Below are 23017 nucleotides of genomic sequence, written 5' to 3' on the forward strand. Positions count from 1 at the left end.
AATGCAAATCATTATTTCAGTAACTGGCAAATTAGGCAATTCAGTAATCAATTCCTTATTGCTCCCTTCCTATTTTTGTTTTCTTTAAACTAGAATGGTCTCCAATATAACCATTTCTATTAATTCATTTTATTCTTAAGTATTCAACCAGCCACCATAACACACTATCAAATAATCTCATAAGCTTCAAGTTTTCTTCTACATAATTAAAATGTACAATGAAAAACATTACCCAGAACAGTATGCAACTCCAAAAACCACAATCTAACCTAGCATTACAAAGGGTCAGGTTAGTGCTACATGCCCTGGACCATGCTTTTGTGTGACTGAAATTACGCAAGTCACTGACAAACGGGAGACCATTTGGGAAAAACACTGGATTTAATCAGTAAAAGAATACAATTTGGGAAAAATCAGAGCAACAGCAATCACTGAACAAGAAGAATCCCCTCACGAACCACGACACTGATGAAGAGTACAGCAGTTACAGCTCCACCACCTTTCCACACCAGTGTCTTACTAAAGGTTCAGCTCTAGCAGTTAAAATGGCTGGTAAATATTCAACTCATTCGTAAGAGTATGCCTAGGAAAGACTCCAAGAAAACTATTTGGAAATAATACTACCAAATCCCACAGCAAATAGCACCCCCAGCTGCTTTTACTCATAATGAATACTGACTTCTAGTGAAAATTCTGTTACTCCAGCCTCAGTATGCTCTTCACACTTCTGGATATGCTATTTATTTCTAAGGCTATCAAAATGTATCACTAGTTTTGAGTCTCCTCAGTCACAGACAGAAGCTTCTGGCGAGAGAAAACTGAAAAGCAAGACTTTCACCCCATATGAAATTCTGGTGTCTTTATTCTAAAATGGAAACACTAGACAAAAAAAAAAAAATCTCTCAGTGTGTATTTCGAAGAAATTCCCGCTATTTTTCAAGCCAGGTTATTTTGGAGGAGAGACCAGGATTACTCCTCCATAATCTATCCAGCATAGTGCAGTGCCCGAAAGAAAATAGAGGAAAACATGTCCAAAGCTCCCATTAGGTATATCATAGTCACACATTCACATCGAACACAAACCAAAACAAACCCACACCCAACCCCAACTCCACCAACAAAAAAAAAAAACCACACCAGCAAGAAATATCTGATTTTCCCCAATGGAAAAGTAACCTTCTCCTAATAAGGGGTTAGACATCAAGGAAAGTCTATTTTTTGATGGGAAAATACATGTAGTTTTGAGGCCTTATCAAGCTACTTGTAACAAGGTATTTTGATTTTTATTTTTTTCACATGATAATGTAATTTTTTTTCATATTCCACATTTTCTTCTTATCTTCTCATGATTCTCAATTTCAAGATGTGTTAATTCCTTTGATCTTAACACCAGGGCTGCTTGAAATAATATCATGCTCTTAATATTCGATTCTGAAAGCTTATTAAGTGTGTGCAATTTCACAATTTAGCATTGCTTTCCTCTTCAGAGAGACATGTTGGCTATGTATATGCATATTCTCTATGGCTACATAAAGAAACTCCTAGTATCCTAAACAGGCAACAGATAATAGATATACCCTTTATCCCGGAGTGGAGACCCCAACCATCACCTAGGCTTTGTGTCATCACATCATTCAGAACACCTAAGGAGAAGAAATCAACTGACAGGCTAAACATATCAGAAAATCAACTGTGGTTAGCTTTGGCCTGCTACGAGATCATCATCAGTCCTAAGGACTGGGAAGTCTATTTTTGTTTTGTTTACAAGTAAAAGCTGAAAAGCAGTACAAGTGCCCTCAGCCTGAAAGTCAGTAAATTGGGAAATATCTTTTTGTTGGGACTAAAGTTAATCTGAAACAAGATTTGCTAAAAATGCAGAGAATTTAACTTTTTCAAAAAATCCCTTAGTGCAGACAATCATAGAATAATTTAGTATCTTACTACCAAGCTAATATTTGTGGTCTCTGAAATTATGCACTAGAAGCTCAACACCCTTACAACGGAAGTGTAATTTCTTCCACAGCTTTCCAGACTTGCAACTCAATTTCTTAATAAAAATTGGCATAAAACTATTAACTAAACCTTTAAACTAAACAGAAAATATTCAAGCTGAATTTGGACTGAAGGACAAGGAACCTATAAAAGCAAGACCAAGAAGTTTGACAAAAATGAGACTGAACAAGTACATGTGCTAGGTCTCTCAGATTTAACTGGAGAGGAGGGTCCCCCCCACTACTCTGGGCTAAGTAAATATGGGGAACAGAAGGATGCTTTGGTGGGTGCCACAGAAATACCTCTTCTATCTTGCTTCTACATAATAAGCCCATTTTAAGTATACTCCCTGAAAAAGAGCTGAAAGAAGAGCAAAAAGGCTAGAGAGAATGCTAACAGAGGTATTTGCCAAAAAGTATTTTTCACAACAGAAATTTTCGGGTGCTAGCAGCAGATTAAGCCCACTAGATTGAGGCACAGGACTGGGTTTGAGAACAAAACAGGAGATGTGGGTGCCAAATATACAACAATTGTTAAAGAATGGGCGTCAGAATGGGACAGACAGAAAAGCAGACCATTTGGGGACTGACTGGGAAAGAGACAGAAAGTGAGCTAGAAAATCAGATGGAAGATGGTAGATTAAGAGTTGAGGTAAAGAAACTGGGAGTCACTGAAAAAGTACAAGCAAGGGAACTGATGGGAACCTGAAAGAGAGCTTTAATAGACCAAGGAAATCGGATCCTGTGAGTAGAAGGGAAGAACACGGGAACCGGGAAGACGAATACAATCTATTCTAAGCTATGACTGAAAGGGCAAATAAGCTGGGACTCAGACTGAGAAGTTCAAAATAAATCAGGAAAGAAGTAGTAAAGACAGATTGAGAAAATGGAGAAATTGGGAAGGAAAAGTATTCTCATTAGAGTACATTTCCTCCCAGAGCTTGTGAAGGGCATCAGGAGGATGCCTCTGCTGTCTACAGGCACCTGCAAAGCCTACTAGCAACCAACCACACATCTTGCGCAAACTGCACCTAACTTGATCCATACAGAATGACAATCCCCAGTCATTTTACTGCTTAAGAGTAGGCAATAAACGTAAAGGCCCTATGCCATGCAATTTTACTATGTGCCACTTCACCGACAATGTAGGGGGTTTTTTGTTTGCCTTATTTTAATATCAGGAAGCAACAAACACACACAATGGAAAATTAGCACAGCTACAAAGTGGAGAAAAGCTTATACAGAAATAACGCTGCTTAACTTTAATTCATCTTTCACCCCTATCCGTATGCAAATGTCATTTGTAACAAGATAATACACTATTTTTCCCACTGGATTCTCATCTCATCTCATTCAGGGACCAGAGCAAACATGCTCTGGGAATGAATCATCATGTAAATGCAGGAGACTATTTTTATGGGACATCCAATTCATTTTTTCACAAAAAATTAAAAGGCAATTAAGATATGAAGTAGAGGACTGCAGGAAAGGAAAGTTCTTTAATTTAAAACACTTGAATTTCATTTTGCAAATGAAGTCAGTGAGAACTATTCTTTCCTGCATAAAAGTTCTTTTATATTACCTTAAAGTCAGTCTATAGGAGTCTGATCCTGCAAAATTCTCAGACCTTATTTTACTGTGTCTCAGTAGCCTTCTTCTGAAACAGTGATCATGCCACATCCTCAGTTCATGGCAGCATCTTCAAGATTAATGTGTTTGTCAACCACTCAGCAATGAGCTATACCATAGAAATGAGCTTTGCAAAAAGTATATTTGAATTATTAACACCTTAACTAGCAAGGCATAATCGAAGCACTAGATGTTAAAGATCTGGATCACACAGAATTGTGAAGGTTACAATTAAATACAGGTTAGTAGCTCAGCTAAGTGTTGTCAATCTTTGGTCTGAATATAGGCTCCACTGATACTGCACATAAATTGGACACTTGAGTATACACAGAATGACACCTGAGGTCTCCTTATTGCAGGATATGTCAAGACCATTAGCTTCCTTGGCTGTTCTTTCTGAACAGAGCAACACGTCTACAATTCAGCAAAAATTAAATAAAGAATTAATTTTTGAAGATGAGTCAAATGGTGGTCCAGTCTAAGCAGCCACACAGATCAAAAATACCACAGGAGTTAAAATCATTACACTGTCTTGTTTCTTACAGTAATTCAGTTGCCCAAGTGATATAATCCTTGCAAAATTTAAAGCTGACACCCCCAAAAGTAACTGTGAAGCTGTAAGAATGAAGCAAAACTGAATACGAGACTCCTAGGGCGAACATGACCAAAGCACTGGTTTGCCACTTCTACCACATAAACTAATCAGAAAAAAAATAAAAAAATAAAAAAAAAATCATTGTTTGTGTCCTCTGCATATGAGTATTTAGTCCAGGGAGGTACCAGCAGCAGCCACTTCCACAACTAGCTCTGGGTGCCATTCTAGGTTTGACCTTAATAGACTTCTGTTTTTCCAGCCAAATCAAATCTTTACAGCAGTTTGTTCAACAGCATCTGAACCACAGCCGAAATCAACAAGTAATGTCAAACAGGACCCATTCCAAAACCATTTGCCTCACCAACCTCCTTATCAGTGTATTACAAGGCTACAGCAGCCCACGAAGTAATTTTCAAGCAAGTCTGTGTAACCATTAATGCAATACTGGGACGCTTAGCAAATGTGAAGTAACACAACACAATAGAAGTAGCTGGCAGCGGTTTTTGGGATATGGACCACTGTCACCCTTTAAAACCAAGTTGTCCGCTATCCATCCAAGAACTGCTTCAACATAGAGAATGTTTAGCACAGATTGGCCCATTTTTCCTCCCACTTCTAATTAGCCACAATAAATCTCCATTAAGTGATATCCAGGCAAGCAAATACAAACACTGAAGTAAGTGATCCCTAGTATAACTTCACTTTTCAAAGCTGCATTTTTGTTTAGCATGTTAAGTTGCCAGCACAGCATATTTACTCAGTAATACTACAAATATGTATCTATATAGAGCCACTACCATTAACTGACACATACAATTAATAAAGTTAAAACACTTTAAGGCTACAAGAAAATGCTTTATTTACACAAATAAATTGGCAAGGTGACAGGCAACTTCTGAGTTGCTATTTTCTGACTTATAAATACAAACCAACACAGGAAAAAAAAGGGAAATTCTTATTGTGTATTTGGCATGTAAAAAAGAGAGCTTAAAGATCACCTTCCTTCTGCCTTCTTTTAAAAAGCATATCTAAAAAAAATTTTAACAATATTCTAAATCCCAGACCGAGATGCCTTTTTAGAAGACCTAATTTCATAGTATTTGATCTTCAGTTTGCAAACTTTTGAACACATTAGAACTCACTAAAGGCAAATAGAAATAGATCAAGCTACCGAGAACTGGCTGGACTAAAATGGTATCAAAAAAGGTGCATGAACCACTTGAGATCCACTAAAGACTTTACTTCTCTAGTCTGCCTCACTGAAATTCCCAGTACATAACCAAAAATAAACATAAAAGGAGAAACACATGCTGGTATTTTAAGAAAAGTCTGAAAAATGTTTTGAAGACTTTTCAATGCTTTCTAGGCATTGAAAGTGCATCAAGTAAAAAAGAGCCAAAGTACATCTTTTTCTTACTTCCATTAGGCTCTTTTTTTTAATCCATCCCAAATGTAACTTCTTCAGACCAAAGACTTCCTCAAGATTGATGTAGGAGCAGCACATGAAAGCTGTTAAAAAGTAAAACTTTTGTGGTGTTCTGGCAAAATTAATATACAGAAGCACAGATCTTCTTCTTTCCCCAAATTTAACAGACCTATTGACCCATCCAGTAAAGTTGCGGTAAGAAATTAGTTTGCTGTATTTTTTTTTAAATATTCTTGGAGCAAAATATTTATTAATACTGTGAAATTAATTCACTGGATTAAACTACATACCCAAATGTATTCTGAATACTCAATTAAAATAAACCATCAATCAACATTAATCCCTACATCTCTAGATCTCTTAAACAGTAATGTCAGATCAGGTGCTGAACTTTGTGCAGGCAGAACTTCTTACACAGTGTCCTCAGATTTACACATGTGCACAAAGTTAGACACATGAGCCATAGCCACTACTCAGTGAGATTAATAAAGGCGCTATGAAATACTAGAGACATACAGTAAGTTTATGCAAACTAGAGATCAAGAGAAAAATCCCACATAAAGTAATTCAAGCAAAAGACAGTAGAATAAAACATAATTTAAAAAAAAAATTTAAAATCCAATTTTAGAACGAATCGTTCCAAAGCCAACGCTACTGTCAACAACCTACGGAACAGTAAAATGCATGAGCTTTCCAGACGAACAGCTCTCAAGAAATACATTTTAGTCTGTGAGAAATTCTGAAGGCTAACAGTGGTATGTCAGTTTAAAAGTTTGTGAAACACCAAATTATTTTTCAACCGCATGTTCTTCATGAACAATTATGTATTTTTTTAATGACTGGAAACAGTCCATGTAATAGTGAACAACTGAAACAATCATAAGCAACCGCTACTACATAGAGTATTTCATTTACGTAATTCATCTATTTCGATATATGTAATTTTCGAGCTCAGAAGGGATCTTACTCATTCCTTATGTCTAGCCCCTTTCTCCTCAGTGGTTGCTTGTAACACCATGCATTGGACTATCCCCTCTAACAGACCCAGCTCCTGCAAGCAACTTCTGCTTCTTCTCTTCCATTTAACAATGGGTCTTCAAGAAAAGAGACACAAGCTTCTCTTTCTTTATGGCTGCTTGAGAGGCCTCAACAGTTCATTTGCAACAGAAGTAACTGAGAGGAGAAAGAGTGTCACACTACAAGATGGATCTTCAGCTACACTACAGAAACTGTTGATTTAGTGGTGGAAGGTAGGTTAGCCATTGATACTAAAAAGTATTTCTCGTCTTAATTTACAGGTAATTCTCAATATATAACTGAATATAAAAGTGGCCAGCAAGTAGTCCTCAGTCTTGCGCTGGGAGTTGGAAAGCAAAAAATTAAGTTACCAAATTTACTTTCTTGCTACAGTCATTCCTGCTCCTTCTTTTGATGCTGCATCCTGCCTAGTTTTAAGCATGCCAAGGATGGACAGGTCACCATTCCACCTAGGGAACTGTGTTCCGCCCCCCAACTATTAATCCCATGAATCCAGTGAGCAGCACAAGGCAGCCAAGGACCTCAGTGCGTACGGTTGGCTCCTCCAGCTCCTGCCTGGAAGGTGCCACATTTGTAAGCAGCGGAAGAGTTTACAGTAGACTCAGCAAAGTCTTAAGAGAATGGCACTGATTAACCAGAAAGAGGAATACTGGCTAAGCTGGAGTTTCTGGAGATTGTCAGCATGTGATGACTTCCTCTGTCTCAGACCAAGAAACCTCCCATACAGCGCAAATGTACATGTCAAACTGTACCCGACGCTACTGACCTCAACTTCATTTGTCATTCGGCCTCTGACAAGCAATAGAATGATCCCACTCCCAAGGTACACAAGTCTTTGGGATACCGCAAATGGTGTTCTCTCGTCCACACGTTTTCTTTCATTGTTTCTTTAAATCACAGAAAAAGTAAAGTCTTTCTAGTAACTAAGATCTTCTGAATTGAATGGGATATTCCATGGCCAATCTGCCTGATTCTCTTAGAATTGCTTCTCAGCTCCACACAATGCTCATTTACATAAAACCAAAAATGGTTATGGTCATTACTATCACTAGATCACACTGGAAAATGAGTTTGCTCCTCTTTTTCCACCTTTACATTTATTGCATTCCAGATCCCTTACTCTTACATTAAGAGTTTTCAAAAAAATAAGTTGATATACCCACAGATACTTTAACCTTCACAAACTAGTATTTCCCTTTTTCCATTATTATTTTTCAACTTATCCAGCTATAACATTACTTGTGATTATGCTCTTAAACTCCACCTGCAGGCTCTTAATCAAGGTGCTACACATGACCATATCTCCCCCCCCCCCCCCCCCATAGCTCCTGGACCACTACTGAGGAAATGAAAGTATTCTGCAAAAAAATCAATTCTTTTCAGTACTTTGGTAATTATTTAATCCTTTATAAAAACATTTCATTGGGTTTGCCTGTATTCCCCATCATGCTCCCCATTTGTTCAATTATCCATTGAAGTCCCAGCCTGCAAACTTTTACATAATTTGACTTTTCAAACAGGTCTTTTCAAATTATAGTTTTTCTTTTATAAAGAGGTATCAGAAGAAGAGCTGGAAGCGAGCAACAAAAGGAAGAAGTGCTCTCTTGCTGCAGGTGGGAGGAGAGCTTCACTAGGAGCACGTTCTCTTGCGGTGCCCAGGCTCCACACTTTCCTCTTCTGCAGGGCTGCCTCCTTCACCGTCACCAGAGCAAGCACTGGCCCCAGCAGTACAGAGTAAGTGGGATGCATATCGAGCCCACGTTCACAGGCTGGAGCGCACCGAAGCTTGCTTGGCCATGTAAATGCCACCTGAAGCCCAGACTTAACATGGTAGCACAGCACAGCCCTAACCACAGTTTAGCCATCTCAGCTCTGCTGAGAAAAAGGGAAGGAAGGGGTGGGGGCATTCATCAACTATGCCATCTTCTTCACCGCTACATCTCATGGTCAGTGCACTTGATAGGTGACATTGCAGAAGCGTAAGCCATTAATCACAGCCATATTTCCATGTCAGGATGTTTAAATCTACAGCAGTGCAGGTCTTCATAGACTCAGTGACCAGGAATTTAGTGATACTGTCTCTATCATGATTAATTCCATTATTTCACTGGGAAAAGAACTTGGATTTTGGACAAAGAATATGGGAATAACTCTCTTCCCTTCTGAAAATCCAGAAAGTCTTATACCAATTAGCATCTCTATTGTCCAGCATTAAGTCAAACCTAATAGGGCCCACAATCAGACCTGGAAATTTAAAATTTCCCAGCATTCACTATGCGTTCTAGACATCATGTAATGGTGGGTATGTAATAGTCTGCAAAAAGGTAAGCAGTACATCTTTCTTCCCCGAGGCAGAATTAAGTACGTGTAGAGGTTTTTAAGAACAGGTTAGACAATACTTCCAATTAAGATTTCATACCCTTTCTAGCTACCCCGTTCCAGTGCTCAAGTACACTTAAAATTTTACCTAAAACCTGACCTAGATTTCCATTTTTCCAAATTCAGCTTATTAATTCTTGTAATAAAGATAGTGAAAGCAATTTATTTTCCTATCCGTAGCGCCTTCTTCCATTTCTGAAGCTTACTATCACGTATGTTATTCCTGCCTTAACTACTCCCTTTTCTAGAATAAGCTAGATCCTTCAAAAATGAGGTTCGTTCTTAAATGTCTTACTCTCACTCTGCTCCCCTAGACCTTCCAGGATATTCACCTGTATTTCCAGGTGCTAGCACTTCTTCACTCAGTTGATCTCTCTCCCAAAAGCTATATTAAACAAATGTACTTTAGTACCTCAATTACTTTGAACTGTTTCCATTTCATCTCCTAGTCTAACATTCCTCTTTCATTTTCTTCCCGCTTATACGGCCTTTCATTCCCTGAACTCTGCTATCTGTAACGTACTTGGCACCCTTATCTCTTCCAGGCAAGCTCTGAGTGACTATGTACTTCTGGTTGCTTCTCTGCACATTAAGATGTTTTTCAGTTCCTTCTGAGCTACTAAAATTCTCTGCAAGGTTAATTTGCTAAACCAATGACTATTTCATGGAAATTCTCGCTGTTTGAAAGCTACAACAGTCCACATTAGATTGTAACCTGCTGTTTAAGAATTTGAATTGTATCATTTACCCTTAGCTCGCATGCTGTTGTTTTGGGTTTTGGGGTTTTTTTTTGAAGGGGAGATATATTCCAATTTGAATATGGAGTAGTATCTTGTCTTATTTTCAATAAGGAGACGTGAAAGCCCAATTATATTAGGCATTAACAATGAACTACATCTTCAGCAAAACCTGTTTAAATTTTTTTTTTTTTTTAAAGTACTGGAATGGGTAAAGAGCAAGCATGGTTCAAAAGGTAGGCCCCAGAATTCAAAGCCACTAACCTTAACGTCAAAGGCAATGGAAGTCTGTGGTGAAAGTGCCCAAAGCCCATTTTTACAGACACTGACTAGCATCTTTTGGTAGACAGAGACAAAACAATGAACACATACGGAGACTGAACCATCTTCACTCCCTTGAATATATGATGCCTCCTCCAACACAAGAAAGGCAATGCTAGTTGACAACAGTAGTCAACGACAACCCTGTCATCTGAACAGTATTTGCTGAGTTTTTTCAAATCCAATTCAAAACCAAGCTGCTTTAGCATTCAGTACGGATACACATAATGCCAATGGCCCAAGTGCTTTTATGAGCATAGTGAATTCTTAAGATTAATTACTCTGAAAAAATGGCTGCAGATCTGAAGCTGTTTTAGGCTGTTACATCTACAGGAAAACACAGCCTAGGCTTGATGTACAATGTAGATAAAGTAAGTTTCATATATTCATCAATGCCAGCTATCATAAAGCATGACCCCATTTGCTTTCGCTAATAAAACCAAAAATATTCTACGAGCTACGCTTCCCCATATGATGTGCTACAAATATACTTACATCTTTTGCCATGTTACCAAAGACTAGAAATCAGTCCTCTTAAAATCTTGACGGCTGCAGGACACAGAGACAACGATGCTATTTTCTAGAAAGCAAGCAAAGACAACATCAGCTACAAAAACGAAAGGAGGGAAAGTTTCTACAATTGAAATTACTGGCTGCCACCAAATACAATTTAGCGGGGAAAAAGTTTCCTGTCATCACCATTTCACCCCCTAAGCCCCCCCCCCCACGCTCACGTGTGGGAAATACTCCCCTTTCCCGACGGTGGGAGTGGGGGGGGTGAGCTCCCAGCCGGTGCCGGCGGGCAGCCCACCCCGGCCCGGTTCCCCCTCCAACACCGCAGAGGCGGGCGCGGGCAGAAGCGGCGGGGGAAGAGATCACTCCCTCCTCGGCCTCCTCCTCCTCCTCCTCTTCCTCCCCACCCCCATTTCCAGCAGCAGGCACAAGTAGGCCCCAGGGGCCAGCCCCCCGCAGGGCCTTGCAAACCACCGCCACCCCCTTTTCTTCCTCCTCCTCCTCCTCGCAGGCGGACGGGCCGCGGTTGCACCAAGAGGCAGAGACTGCCCAGTCGCCACCTCGCCTCGGGCAACCTAACGCCCGCCCGCCGCGCCCCCCGACCAGGGCCTCACCGCCCGGGCAAAGCCCTAAGCCCCGCGCCGCCCTTCCCTCAGCAGCGAGGGGCCGCGCTAATCGCCTCAGAAGCGGCGGGGAAGGGGGGGGGGGGGGGCCACACGACGAAGGCGGCGGAGGAGAAGGCGGCGGGGGGGGACGACGACGAACAACGCGCCCGCGCACCAGGCGGCACCGGGGGAGGGAGCGGCGGGAGGTCCACCCCGTCCCCATCCTCCTCACCCCGCCGCCAGCAGCGAACCCCCCCCCGCCGCCTCCCCACACACCGTCCCGATGCTCCCCATCCTCCTCCTCGCCGCAGAAGCCCAGCCCGCGTTGCCCGCACCTGAGCGGCCGAAGGTAGAGAGAACCGGCTCCATCCCCCGACGGCCAGACGTTCCACACACAACCCCCCCCCCACCCACCCCCCCCCGCCGCCGCCGCCGCCGCCCGGGACAGGGAACCGGAGCAGCGGAGCAGGGACACCCCCCCCCCCAAAAAAAAAAAAAATTCAAAAAACCCCAACCAAACAAAAAAGAAAAAACGAAAAAAAAATAAGACAACCCTCCTGCCCGCCCGCCCGCCTGCCTCTGCGGAGGCGCCCGACTGCACATGTGCGGCGGGGAGCGCGCGCGCGCGCGCGGGCCGGGCGGGAGGCGGGAGAAGCGCGAGCGGGAGGGGGGGGGGGAGGGAGCCGGTGTGTGTGTGTGGAGAGAAACGGCGGGGGGGGCGGGGGGGGGTGGGAGATCAACGGCTCTAACGGCAACCGGGGCGGAGTGGGGGCGGCTGGGACCGCCCCGGCGTTGTGTGTGTGTGTGTGGTGGTGGAGGACGGGGGGGTGAGGAAGAGGAGGAGGCGGTGAAGGAGCGGGGTGTGGGGGTGTCTCACCCGGCGGGCTGTCACTTTCCCAGCCCGCCTCTAGTTCCCCCCCCCGCCGGTCGCCAACCTGGCGGGCTCACCGCCGGTCCGCTTCTATCGTTCGCCCTCACACCTGCCCCCCCCCCCCCCCCCTTCACCGGCACCGGTGAGGGGGGAGCGGGCCGCCGCTTTTTTTTTTTTTCTTTCCCCTTTTTTTTTTTTCCTCCCCCCCCCCCCCGCCCCGCCGCCGTTGGCAGGGAGGAAGAAGAAAAAAAAAAAATTTTGAAAAAAAAAAAAAATTGAAACTTACACTTTTGTGCGTCCCACCGGCGTAACGCTGCGCGCTGACGTCACGGCCGCAGCGTGCCTTCCCCGGGCACACGCGGAGGCGCCTTTACAGCCAACCGCCCGCCGCGCCGCGGGGCGGGAAAGGGAGCATGCGCGCGCGCATTTTTCGCGCCTTCCGACTCCCCGCCCTGCGGCGCTTTACAGGGGCGGGCTGGGCGGGAAGCATCGGCGCGAGATTGCTCTTCGGCCCCCCGGCTGCTGCTGCCGCCGCCGGGCACGTGGTCGCCGGCGCGCGCCGCCCTGTGAGGGAGCGGGAAGGCGCCGGGCAGCTCCGTCTCCTTATCGCTGAGGAGAACGCGGACCGCGCCTTGGTCCCGCCGCCCTGGGGAGGGTTGGGGCCGGGCCGGGTCGCCTCAGGGCCGAGGAGGGAACCCGGGCCGAGGAGGGAACCGAGCGGGTTTCTGGAGTTGGGGGGGGGGGGGGGAACGCGGGGTGCCGGTGGGGCAGGGCGGTGCGGGTCGGTTGCCACAACATCCTGCCGCTGCTTCCTCATCGCGTGTTTTTGGTATTTTTTTTGGTCCGGCCGTTAACTTGAGCAAGTCGGCTTACAGCGGTCGGTTGCTAAAATTAGGATTTTGCGGTAATCCAAGGGAAAGTTTTTTCCATCAGGCGACTGCTGCTCGCAACCTTGAATTAGGCCAGACCCACACCAAAAAAAAACCCCAAAAACTTGGGCACTCGCGCTTTCTGACGCCTCCAGCCTGCGGGACCTCTGCACGCGGCCACGGACACAGGAGCGGTGCACGCTCGCTAGGGTTGTGTGATGTAATTACACGACAGTGATGTAATTCTTGGCCGAAAAAAACCTTCCACCCTTACAGCCCCCGCTACACGTGCCGAGAACTGCAGCAAAGTCAAAACAGCTCAAAAGCTGTCCGGCTTACAGGAGTGGATATAAGAGTATTTGATGGCAGCTGGGGGGGGGGTGGAAAGCTGCACACGCTTCTGCACGCGATACCAAGCCTGTGTGGTATGAGGCTGTTGATAACGCGACCAAGAGGGGAGCAGGAAGTAAAAAAGTCCATTTTTTCTCTAAAACCATGCTGCTTCCTGATCATGCCTGGGAAAGGAGGCACCACCAGCAGAACCGCTACCCAGGAACAGTGGAACAACGTAGCATGGGTGCCAGGGAAGATGAGTTTCCTCAGTTGACTAGATTCACATTTAGTTACTTGCATACCTTACTCAATTTTATTATTTTTTTTTAAGACTTTGGGGAGTTTTTTATAATAATGAGGAAACACTACCTCCCTCCATTTTCTTGATAAACGGCAATCTTTGAAGTTTTTCATTCACAGTAACCCCCCACACGCTGCTCTGGGGTTCCGTGGCTGCTCATCCAGTAGCCTGCTCTGATAATGACCATTATTGCCCCATTTCTTCATCATTCTTGACTATGCTTAATGGCATGGACATGAAAGAAAGAAGGTGATAATGAAAACACGTTTGTAACTTTTCAGAAAGGGGCAAGAACTTTCACACACGAAAAACATGGAGCACGCCAAGCCAGCTGCAGAAAAAAATGCTTCGTCCCAAAAGACAACATCTCCTCCAGTTGATGGTGCTGCTCTCCACCCTCCAGGTCATATATACTGTGCCTGTGGATTTAAACTGTCTATCTATCTCAAGTCCCTGCCCACACTCCCCCCACACCCCTTGTTACATTAATTCTTGTAGAACAAAACCGTTCCACTACCACGAGCTTCTGCAGTCTCTAGGAATGCACCCTCAACAGGGTACATCTGGCCCAGGGTGGAGAAGGGACTACAAGAAGAGCAAATACACTTTTAAAAACGTAGAATTAAACAGCTGCGCTACGACACAAAGCACTTCCTCTGCTGTTTCAAGTTTATCTAAGAGACTAGTGCCATTTTGAAAAAGTCTCAGGTTGAAGAGAAACCTTCTGCCTTCTCTAGCACAAAGCAAAATTGGCAGAAACTTACAAATAAAGAAGTAGAAAATAATTCACTAGCAACTGTGATTTGTAGGGACTAAGATAACTATACTACCTTCCAGAACAGAGGAGGGACCTGTGCAAGCTCCTGGCTTAAATAAAGACCTAGTACCAGTTGACAAGCTTGTCAGCATCTGGTCTCGTTGGGAGGTAGCATCTCCCAATTCTCAAATTCCTGCTCTATTTTAGGAAACAAAAAAATACAGCTTAGTACCGTAACCTTGAAAGTGTTGCCACTCCCTGATCTAGATTTTGTCCCCCAAGGCAGGAGCCCTTGTCCCTAAGGCACTCTGCTCACGCCGTTGTCCAGTTTGTTCCTCTGTCCTCCTAGTCTCCGCTGTCCCTACCGTCAATAAGTTTTTCCCACCCGGCGCTGGTAATTAGTCAGCAGAGGCAGTGGGAGAACCGAAGCAGCAGACCTCCTGGGCTACTAGGTGAGGCTGGTAGAGGCATGCCTTTCCCTTCTGCCTTTTGTTTCCCTGAGGGCAGGGTGGGCCACGCATCTCCCAGCCCTTAGGACATCTTGCTGCGCTTCCTTCTCCCTTCACTAGTGGTGTTGGCTCCCTGGTTGTCAGATCATCTCAATAGTGGATGTCTGGTACTTGCTGCTCCTTAGGAGCTATTGCTGTTTCCCACAAAGATGTTACGACACGTGGCTTGCCTGCTGTCACTCCGGGGTCCTTTGGCACTGCCCACGCGCTGGAGCACCGCCAGGATTGCTTACAGAGCAGAACTACCGATTCCTTCCCTAGACAAACCCCAGGAGTGCTTTTGTGGTTAGATTGTTCCTGGGTTCACTCCAACGAGCAGCAAGACCGCACTAGGTTTCTCACACCCTCCGTCAAGCATCACCATACAGCACTATTCTGTCCTGCTCGGCAACCCCCCCCGCGCCTCTGCCTGCAAAGCCGAGGATGAACAACTGTAAAACGAGCACAATATAAAGTATTGCGAGGCGGCTTTCTCCTCATCGTTGAGGATTACAGGGAATACGAATTCTTACAGCTTTTAAAAAGCTACGTAGCCCCATGGACTAAGCCACCGTGACAACATTCCCTGAGCCGTCCTAGGCCCACGTCAGTCACAACTCCAAGAGCCTACCTCTCAGCTCCCACGCGGTATCTTCCTGCTGAGCAGCCTCCTTTATATATGGGATGAGCCGTAAGTAGGGTGGTTGTGGGTCTACCTATACCAGTCTGACCCTGGGGACAGGGAGAGGACTCACGAAGGAGAAGCACAGCCCACACTACCAGCTTTTAAACTGTTTTGGTTCCTTCACCCCTATAGGGAACAATGGCCAAAGGGGTAACGTGCAAGAACTCAAATTTTCAGAGAGAAAAACCACACAAAACAAGCAACCGGTTCCACCCACCTCTGAAACAAACCAACCAACCCCAAAACAAGTATGCTGAGTGAGTTGCTACTCAAGCACAGAGCAGACCCTTCCTTTCCCCTCCCTTAGACTCAGCTTCACCACAGAAATATCTCATCACTTCAGAAGTTTCTGCCCCGTATCAGCTTTTCCATATTCAAATGAAGCTGATCATTAGATAAATGAGCAAGATAGAACCACTGTCCAACAAGCAGAAACAAAAATTTCCAGAAAAGACCACCTGTTCTTCAACAAACCTTCCACAAATCAGGAGATTTTCCTCTCAGGGCTTCCGGATCTCTGCTGTAATTTCATCTGCTTGACGCAGAAAGAGAATATTCCAGAGTACAGGCATAAGGTTCCTGAAAAGCTGCAATTATAGCTAAGCGGGCCAATTGTGAAATATTCTCCCCTTTTTCCATACAGGAATAAGGTCTGTTGTTTCTATCCTGAGACTGTATCATGGGACTACCCCATTTTGACATGGCATTATGCACGGAGCCATTATTTGCATTTCAGGGAACATTTACAGTATCTCAATATACCTCCCCATTTCTATGAGACGATCTCAAACATCTGACTGTACACAAACTTATCGTATGTCCAATAAGACTAGTAGTTTGAACTTACATCTAACATTCAGTCAGGCAATCCAAGTTTATGTCAACAAAGAGGCACAGAACATTGATACTCAGATGAGGCTCCCTATTTCTCTTTCCCCAGTTCTCCTAAAGCCTAGCCAAGTCATGGCTGAATCAAGAATTATTTGGGAAAGAAGTGACAGAGATGAGGCAACCAGTAAGGTATCTAGATACTTGCTTTCCTTTTTGGACATGGTACCAAAAGGACTCTTCACCCAGCTCCTTTAAAAGAAAGAAAATATTTTCCTGATTACCTTTTAAGAGACACAAACCATCAGTATTTCCTAGTCTCCTAACTGGAATTTTCCAGAGAAATACAACTAGCGGCAGCAATTTATTTAGACAAAAGGTTTACTCACCACAGCTGTAATACTTTGTATAATAGTTTCAAGGGCTAACTAAGGGACGTAATGGAAACCATACAGAGGTCTCTACCATGGTCTGTCATGGATACTTTTTTTTCTTCCTGAAACGTAGGTGGTAAACTACATGTGAAATAAGCATCTTTCAAACCCAAAATGAGGCATTCAGGAGAGAAGCTTGTATTTCAAGCAGGAACTGTGAGCTAGGTCAGTGAACAGAGTAAGATTTCTCTCCCTCATACAGTTAAGAAACAAATTATTTTAGTGAGGCACCTCAAAAAAAGGTCTGAGCTAGTAGATTGTTAAACAGTACCATAAAACTTTTGAATTACTTCTACATTCTGAATACAAAATATTGAAATACACCAACAAATCAGTTTCAAGTTTCTTCTCTGTGACAGATTCATTTTAAAGAAAAACCATTTTATTTATAGGTCAGCTTTTTCCTCTGCATTTGTCACTGTTCCTCAGTAACTTCTGAAACCACTCCAGGAGAGGCGGAATTGCCATACACTCCTGCCACCTTTATGAAGGAAGCATCAGTGCCTGGAGAGAAAGCCCCGAATCCAGTGAGCAAGAACTCAAATATGATGAACCCTACCCTGTCCTAACAGTACATACACACTCCAGACAAGTCCAAGCTGCATTTTGACAAGCCCAGCAGATGTCAGAGAAAACACAGGAGGAAACTGAGGCTCCTATGGTAGAGGAAAGAGGTATAAAGCACACAAATCCATTCAAAGCTTTGTTTGGCTACTTGGAGGACAGCTTTCATTTTAATTGGCAATTTAAACCTACGTAACATGCATTTTTCTAACCATTTTGTGGGTATCGAAGTTATTTCAGACAACAGTATAATACTGACCTAAAGTGTTAATATATCTTTAATAGTACTGTTTTTAAGCAGATAAACCTCAAGATGATTTTTAAATTGTTTGTCAGAGTAGACTACAGTCTATGAGTAAGGTTTCTCTACGACAATTAAAGAATGGGCTTTTACAAGGCTTATCCCGCTACATAGAACGTTTTAAAGACCAAAACACTTACATTTAAGATCACATCCAAAACACCGTTTTTTTAAAATATCACAACATTTTAAAGAGACTAACAATTTATTCAATGTAAATGCAACACATAAAGTCATGGAGTTCCAAATACACATCCCGTCTGCCATTTCTAGTTTTGTGCAAATTAATTTACTTAAAATGATTTTAAATCTAGCATAGTGTCAAATAACATCCAACCTCCCAAGTTACAGAACTGATGTTTTTCACATCTGCTTGAAATTAGACTCCCCAGTTTTACTAAATTTATTTTTGATTTAAAATAAAGAAAAAAAAACTGTAAACAACTGTAAACAGTGCTAACTGTAACAGCAGTTAGCAACAAGAATGGGTGACAACTGTCAGTCTTCAAATACAACTTAAGTTATGCCCTTTCTTATCATCAACTTCTAGTCAAATATGAATATGTAAATAAATACAAGAACTAACACAAATAAAAGTTACCACTATAAGAAAATACATTATATTCTGCAGTTTGGAATAAAATATCATACAGTATTGGCTGCATCATTTGGAATATGTGTTTGACTGCTTAAAACAGTTTGATGCTAAGCAGTTAAACCTTTTCTTCGTGTAAAGGACTACACTTTTACTCACCATTAGAAATGTGGTTTGTGATTAATTTTATACTAGTATATTAAACTCCTAAATGTGAAAATGACTCAAGTCATTTAGTGAAAGAAGATACCATAGGCACCATAATATTTTTTTTTTTTTTTCTTTTTAAACAAGATCTGGTGATGAACCAGCAGTAACAAAATAGGATGAAAATTAAAAGGCACATTCAGGCAAAAAATAATCAACACAGTTTGCATGATGCTGTATTTAAAAAAAAAAACTCATGCTCTGAACAACTGATTGGATCAGGAACAAATACTCTGGCAGATTCTAGTCTGTCAGAGAGAAAGTGAATTTTGTAAAAGGTGTGCAATTCAAATTATGTAAATTTTTTTAATGTTGAATTTTGTTTTGTTTTAAGGTCAGTATAAGGCTTATAACCAAGTGCAGTTTAAGAGGACTGACTACTCAAAACCTCTTGTTTTCTGAGTGCATAGAAATACAATGAGCAACAAAGATATTCCTTGCAAGGAGATGTATTCTTGTATATGTGCAAATCTTAAGTACTTGAGCGTCTTTCAGGTCTCGGAACACATTTCATAATCGCAGCTCTCCACAGGGCAGGGGCAAGTAAAAGGCTTAGAGTAGTCACACTCAGAATAAGAAGATAGACCTGAAAATCACAAATAAAAGCCATTACTTCTCTTAGTTACGTGGTAAACTAAGAAGTGACTAGAAGTTTGAGGAGATCGGACTCTTCTGGACAGTATTCTCAGGAGATTCACCTGTCTTCCTAACCAACTGTGCATATGGCTACAAAAGCAAAACAAGTGCACGCTCAAATGATCTAATTATCTGTTTACCTGATTTGAAGATACAGTTGCAAAAACAACATTATGAGCTTATAGAAAAACAATTATTTACACGTATAGTTACGAGGTCAATTTTGAAAGCTCAATGTTTGCTAAAAGATCAAAGGCCAAATACCACTTTATTTAAAGCCCCCCCCAAAACACCCAAACCAAAACAAAGCACCCCAAACTATTCTGGTTTAATGGTATAATGGCAAAGTTCACTACTATTTTATACACTAAAAAAAAGCAAACAAAAATCCCTTTAAGTCATACTGCACACCTTCTGAAAAAACATCTTAACTACATAGCCTGAATGAGTCTTATAAACAGCAGCAAGAAGTAGTTTTGAGGTCTCAAACAGAAGAATGAGTTTTGGAAATTTCAGAGCTATATAAACCTATACAGTAGATAATCAAGTGAGAACTGCCACAGGAAAAAAAAAAAAAAAGCCTAAAGGCCTCCAAGCGCAGTGGGTGGGCCCCTAAACTGGTTCTGTGATCATGTATGGCTATCTTGAAACTCTATGCAAACATACGGTATTTGTAACTCCTAATTACATGCAGGAGTGAACGTGAAAATGAATCACCTTTACCTATACAAGTGAACAGCACTGTGTAAGTTTTTCACTCGTGCTTTATTTGGAATTGGTCCCAGCATTATACAGCCCACTTGCTCACACAATGAAAAGCTTGGAGCGCCAGCAAAGTATTTTTGTGAGCAGAGATACAGAGGAGAAAGCAGCAAGCAGTAGAAAGTGAAGTCAGTTGTTGTATCTCCATAGCCATAATTTACTTAATTTCACAAAGCAGACTTCATCTTTAAAAAAAATAACATTCTCACAGCTTCAATATAAAACTAAGGTTTCTTTCCTAGGGCATTTTTTTTTCGTGACTACTGAAAAAGCTGGTTGTTTCTTTTGCAGAGCATTTAAAATGAACAAGCTTTGCAGGTAGAGATTACAAGTTTGTTTGCTTGTTTAAATGTTAAGGCAATTTCCACTTCACCCTATCTGCTCTCTAGTTCGTATTTACTGATATTTCCTTACTCAAATCCTATACTCTCAGTTACCTCTTTCTATAGCTATATCAAGGTTTCAAAAGCAAAGGCTTCTCCATCTTAGTGACTTGAGTGCTATCTACAGCTCATTGCTCAGTTAATAAAGAAGTTCTAAGTGAGAGCAGTTAAGGTAAAGCATTTATAACCAAGCCATTTAAAAGTAAAACCTGCTATTTAAAATACTGAAGTACAATATGAAACAAGTAAAAAATGGAACTAAGAATCCTGTCGGGGTCATACGTGTCTCCATTTGTATGGATTGATTCTACCTGTTAACAGTTGAGAGATGCCACAAAATTGGAGCGTATTGGTAATTCAAATACACTGTAATACCAAATCCCAGTAAGTTATTCAGGTGCAAAAAGTGAAGTCAATAACTGTAGCACAGCTTACCTCCCGAGATATGATCCCTGCTCTGCGTGCTCTACTTCCCAGAACAAAAGAGAATTCACTGACTTGTGCCAGTCCTGCTGAGACAATCCACTTGATATACTGGCTGGTCTTTGGAAGAATCAGAGAAAGGACAAGCACTGCCAAGACAAACTTTAAAAACATTTTTTTGTGTTGTGGGTTTGTTTTGTTTTAAAATAAAAGAAGTGCAATAAATAAAATAGTACAATCTTTGTAAAATACATAGCATCAAATACAATAATTCTGGACATAAACTAGTGGACTTCTAATTATGTCTTCTGTGTTAATGTCAAAAGAGACAAATGTATGTTGCACAGTAAAAAGTAGTATCTTGTTTACTATAATAAAAACACTTGATAACTTTGTCACAAATCCCAAGCTAGATAAATAGATGTTTCTCCATGTGTAACTTACTTTTAACATTAAATACAATCTTTTTTTAATATCCTAAGAATGTTGTATCAAATGGTATTCTAATCAGTAAGATTCCTCCAAATACAGATTTACAGTAAAGATGTAATATTCTCTGTTATATCACATGTTCAGGTCTTGCACAGAATTTTCATTAGGGCATGCAGCACAAAGATTATTTAGACTATTAAAAGATAAAAAAGAGAAAAATAAAATACCTTCATTATGACCACAGACAATGTAAGGAATAGTAAGACTGTGAGTTCATATATTACAAATGTGGGGAAAACATGAAGTCCTAGGAGGAAAGAAAACAGTATTTCAAAGTTTAAGGCCAATATCTTACTATGATAATTTTTTTGAGTTAATAATACATTTAATTGCAAGATTGTATTCTCAAAAACAAACAAAAAGCCCTAACATACCTACCAACGCTACCTACTTGATGACTAAAGCACTTCCTGCATTATCCAACCATTTTTCCTTTGGAGAGGTTTAGCACAAACAATATTCCCAACTGAGTTAAACTGTATATGACTGATACATGAGCACGTTCATTTATCAAGTTTTCTGTCTTCCACACCAGTCAACAATCCAGAATCTGAACTGAAACACACCTCTAATGAAAGCTATAAAAATACTGCAGAAAGACAATTCCATTGTTCTGCACAGTGATTGCACCCTACACTTTGCTAGCCATTTAACATTTTTGTATGACATGGTAATAGACTATCACTGTGGAAGGAATATGATATTCAGGATTTGCATAGACTATAGCTACAACAGAAAATCTAAAATCTAACTGGTTTGATTCCATGACCCTCACTTGCAAACACTGAAAGTGACCTGAACTGGAAAAGTCACCTAGACTGGAATAAGGTAAAATCATAAACCCCTGAGCATGGTCTAACAATTAAGGAATTATATAAAATCCCATTGCTATAATGATGTTGTTGATTTGGTTGGGGGTTGGGGGGGGGAAGTATCTGTCTCTTTCTTTTTTGCAATTTTTTTGTCATTTTAATTTGGTAATTATATGAAGCAAGATAACAAGAACCATAAAGAGCACAGAAATTTAAAACTAAATGCTGCTAATATTAAATGTAAGAAAAAATATTTGTTGGAGAAGTCCTGGAGTCACTGAGGAAGAATCTTACTCACAGCTGACTAAGTGCATTTTTTCCTCCTAGGGTATGAGGAACTTGTGCAGACAAACATAACTGTGTATCTTTGGAAGCTTATTCCTTTTTCATAGAAGCTCTTAAAAATAGTGGTGGTGTCCCTGATAAATCCAGAATAAACCCAGTTATTTCTGGTGAAGGACAAGAGTTTAGCTTTCTAAAGCATGAGGCATGTAAATCGATGCTGTAAATTCTTATTTTAATGCAAGACAAGTTTTCACTCATTTTCCCTGCCGCAGAGTGCTGCAGAGCCAGAAGAACTGTAGAGAACTAAGAGTCATCTTCTCTTCCTGAGTGCACAAGACAAGTTACTTACAGTAATTTCACAATATTTTGTCCATACACACATCCCATTGTGGATGGAAATGTACTTCTAAGTACATCAGAGATTTTTATATAAGTACTACCCAGTCAGCATGTACACACTGTGTTTTATTTCTTAATTTCCTTCCAACTACTGAAGCACAAATGCAAAAGACTATCAGAATAAGGGAAGAGATGGCAGAGTAAGAGAGGCAAACACCACACCAAAAACAGAAATCCAAACGTGTGCACACATGCACGTGGAGGGGCAAGTAGCTTCTCTCTCTTTTTTACTGTGTATCACGTGCACATCGCTCATTCACCTTTAGGCCGGTCTCAGAAACGTACAGGAAAACAACTAGAGAAATACAGCCTGTAACAATGTCATGTTTGATGAAAGGGGCCAGCTCTGCCACATCTG

General features: G+C 41.8%; 2 protein-coding genes across 6 annotated transcripts in view; both read right to left on the reverse strand.

Annotated features, from left to right (window-relative positions):
• TFDP1 (transcription factor Dp-1) overlaps positions 1–12512 on the reverse strand; it is a 47430-nt gene extending 34918 nt beyond the window's left edge. For 2 of the 5 annotated variants that reach the window (XM_069770206.1, XM_069770201.1), the window contains exons 1-2: positions 11570–11659; positions 10612–10696 (exon numbers count right to left, since the gene is read on the reverse strand). In XM_069770206.1, the coding sequence (XP_069626307.1) occupies positions 10612–10623 (12 nt within the window). In that variant the 5' untranslated portion in view covers positions 10624–10696; positions 11570–11659. Of the gene's footprint in view, positions 1–10611; positions 10697–11243; positions 11278–11510; positions 11660–12391 lie in introns of those variants that run through there. The other 3 variants (XM_069770202.1, XM_069770204.1, XM_069770205.1) reach the window with 3 other exon arrangements.
• A 5101-nt stretch (positions 12513–17613) lies between these two features.
• The window catches only part of TMCO3 (transmembrane and coiled-coil domains 3), a 35766-nt gene continuing 30362 nt past the window's right edge, over positions 17614–23017 (reverse strand). The window contains exons 12-14 of the mRNA XM_069770208.1: positions 21331–21410; positions 20684–20833; positions 17614–19053 (exon numbers count right to left, since the gene is read on the reverse strand). Coding sequence (XP_069626309.1) covers positions 18940–19053; positions 20684–20833; positions 21331–21410 — 344 coding nt within the window. The 3' untranslated portion in view covers positions 17614–18939. The remainder of the gene's footprint in view (positions 19054–20683; positions 20834–21330; positions 21411–23017) is intronic.

The sequence above is a fragment of the Haliaeetus albicilla genome, chromosome 25, assembly GCF_947461875.1.
Source record: "Haliaeetus albicilla chromosome 25, bHalAlb1.1, whole genome shotgun sequence".
NCBI classification, from domain to species: Eukaryota; Metazoa; Chordata; class Aves; order Accipitriformes; family Accipitridae; genus Haliaeetus; species Haliaeetus albicilla.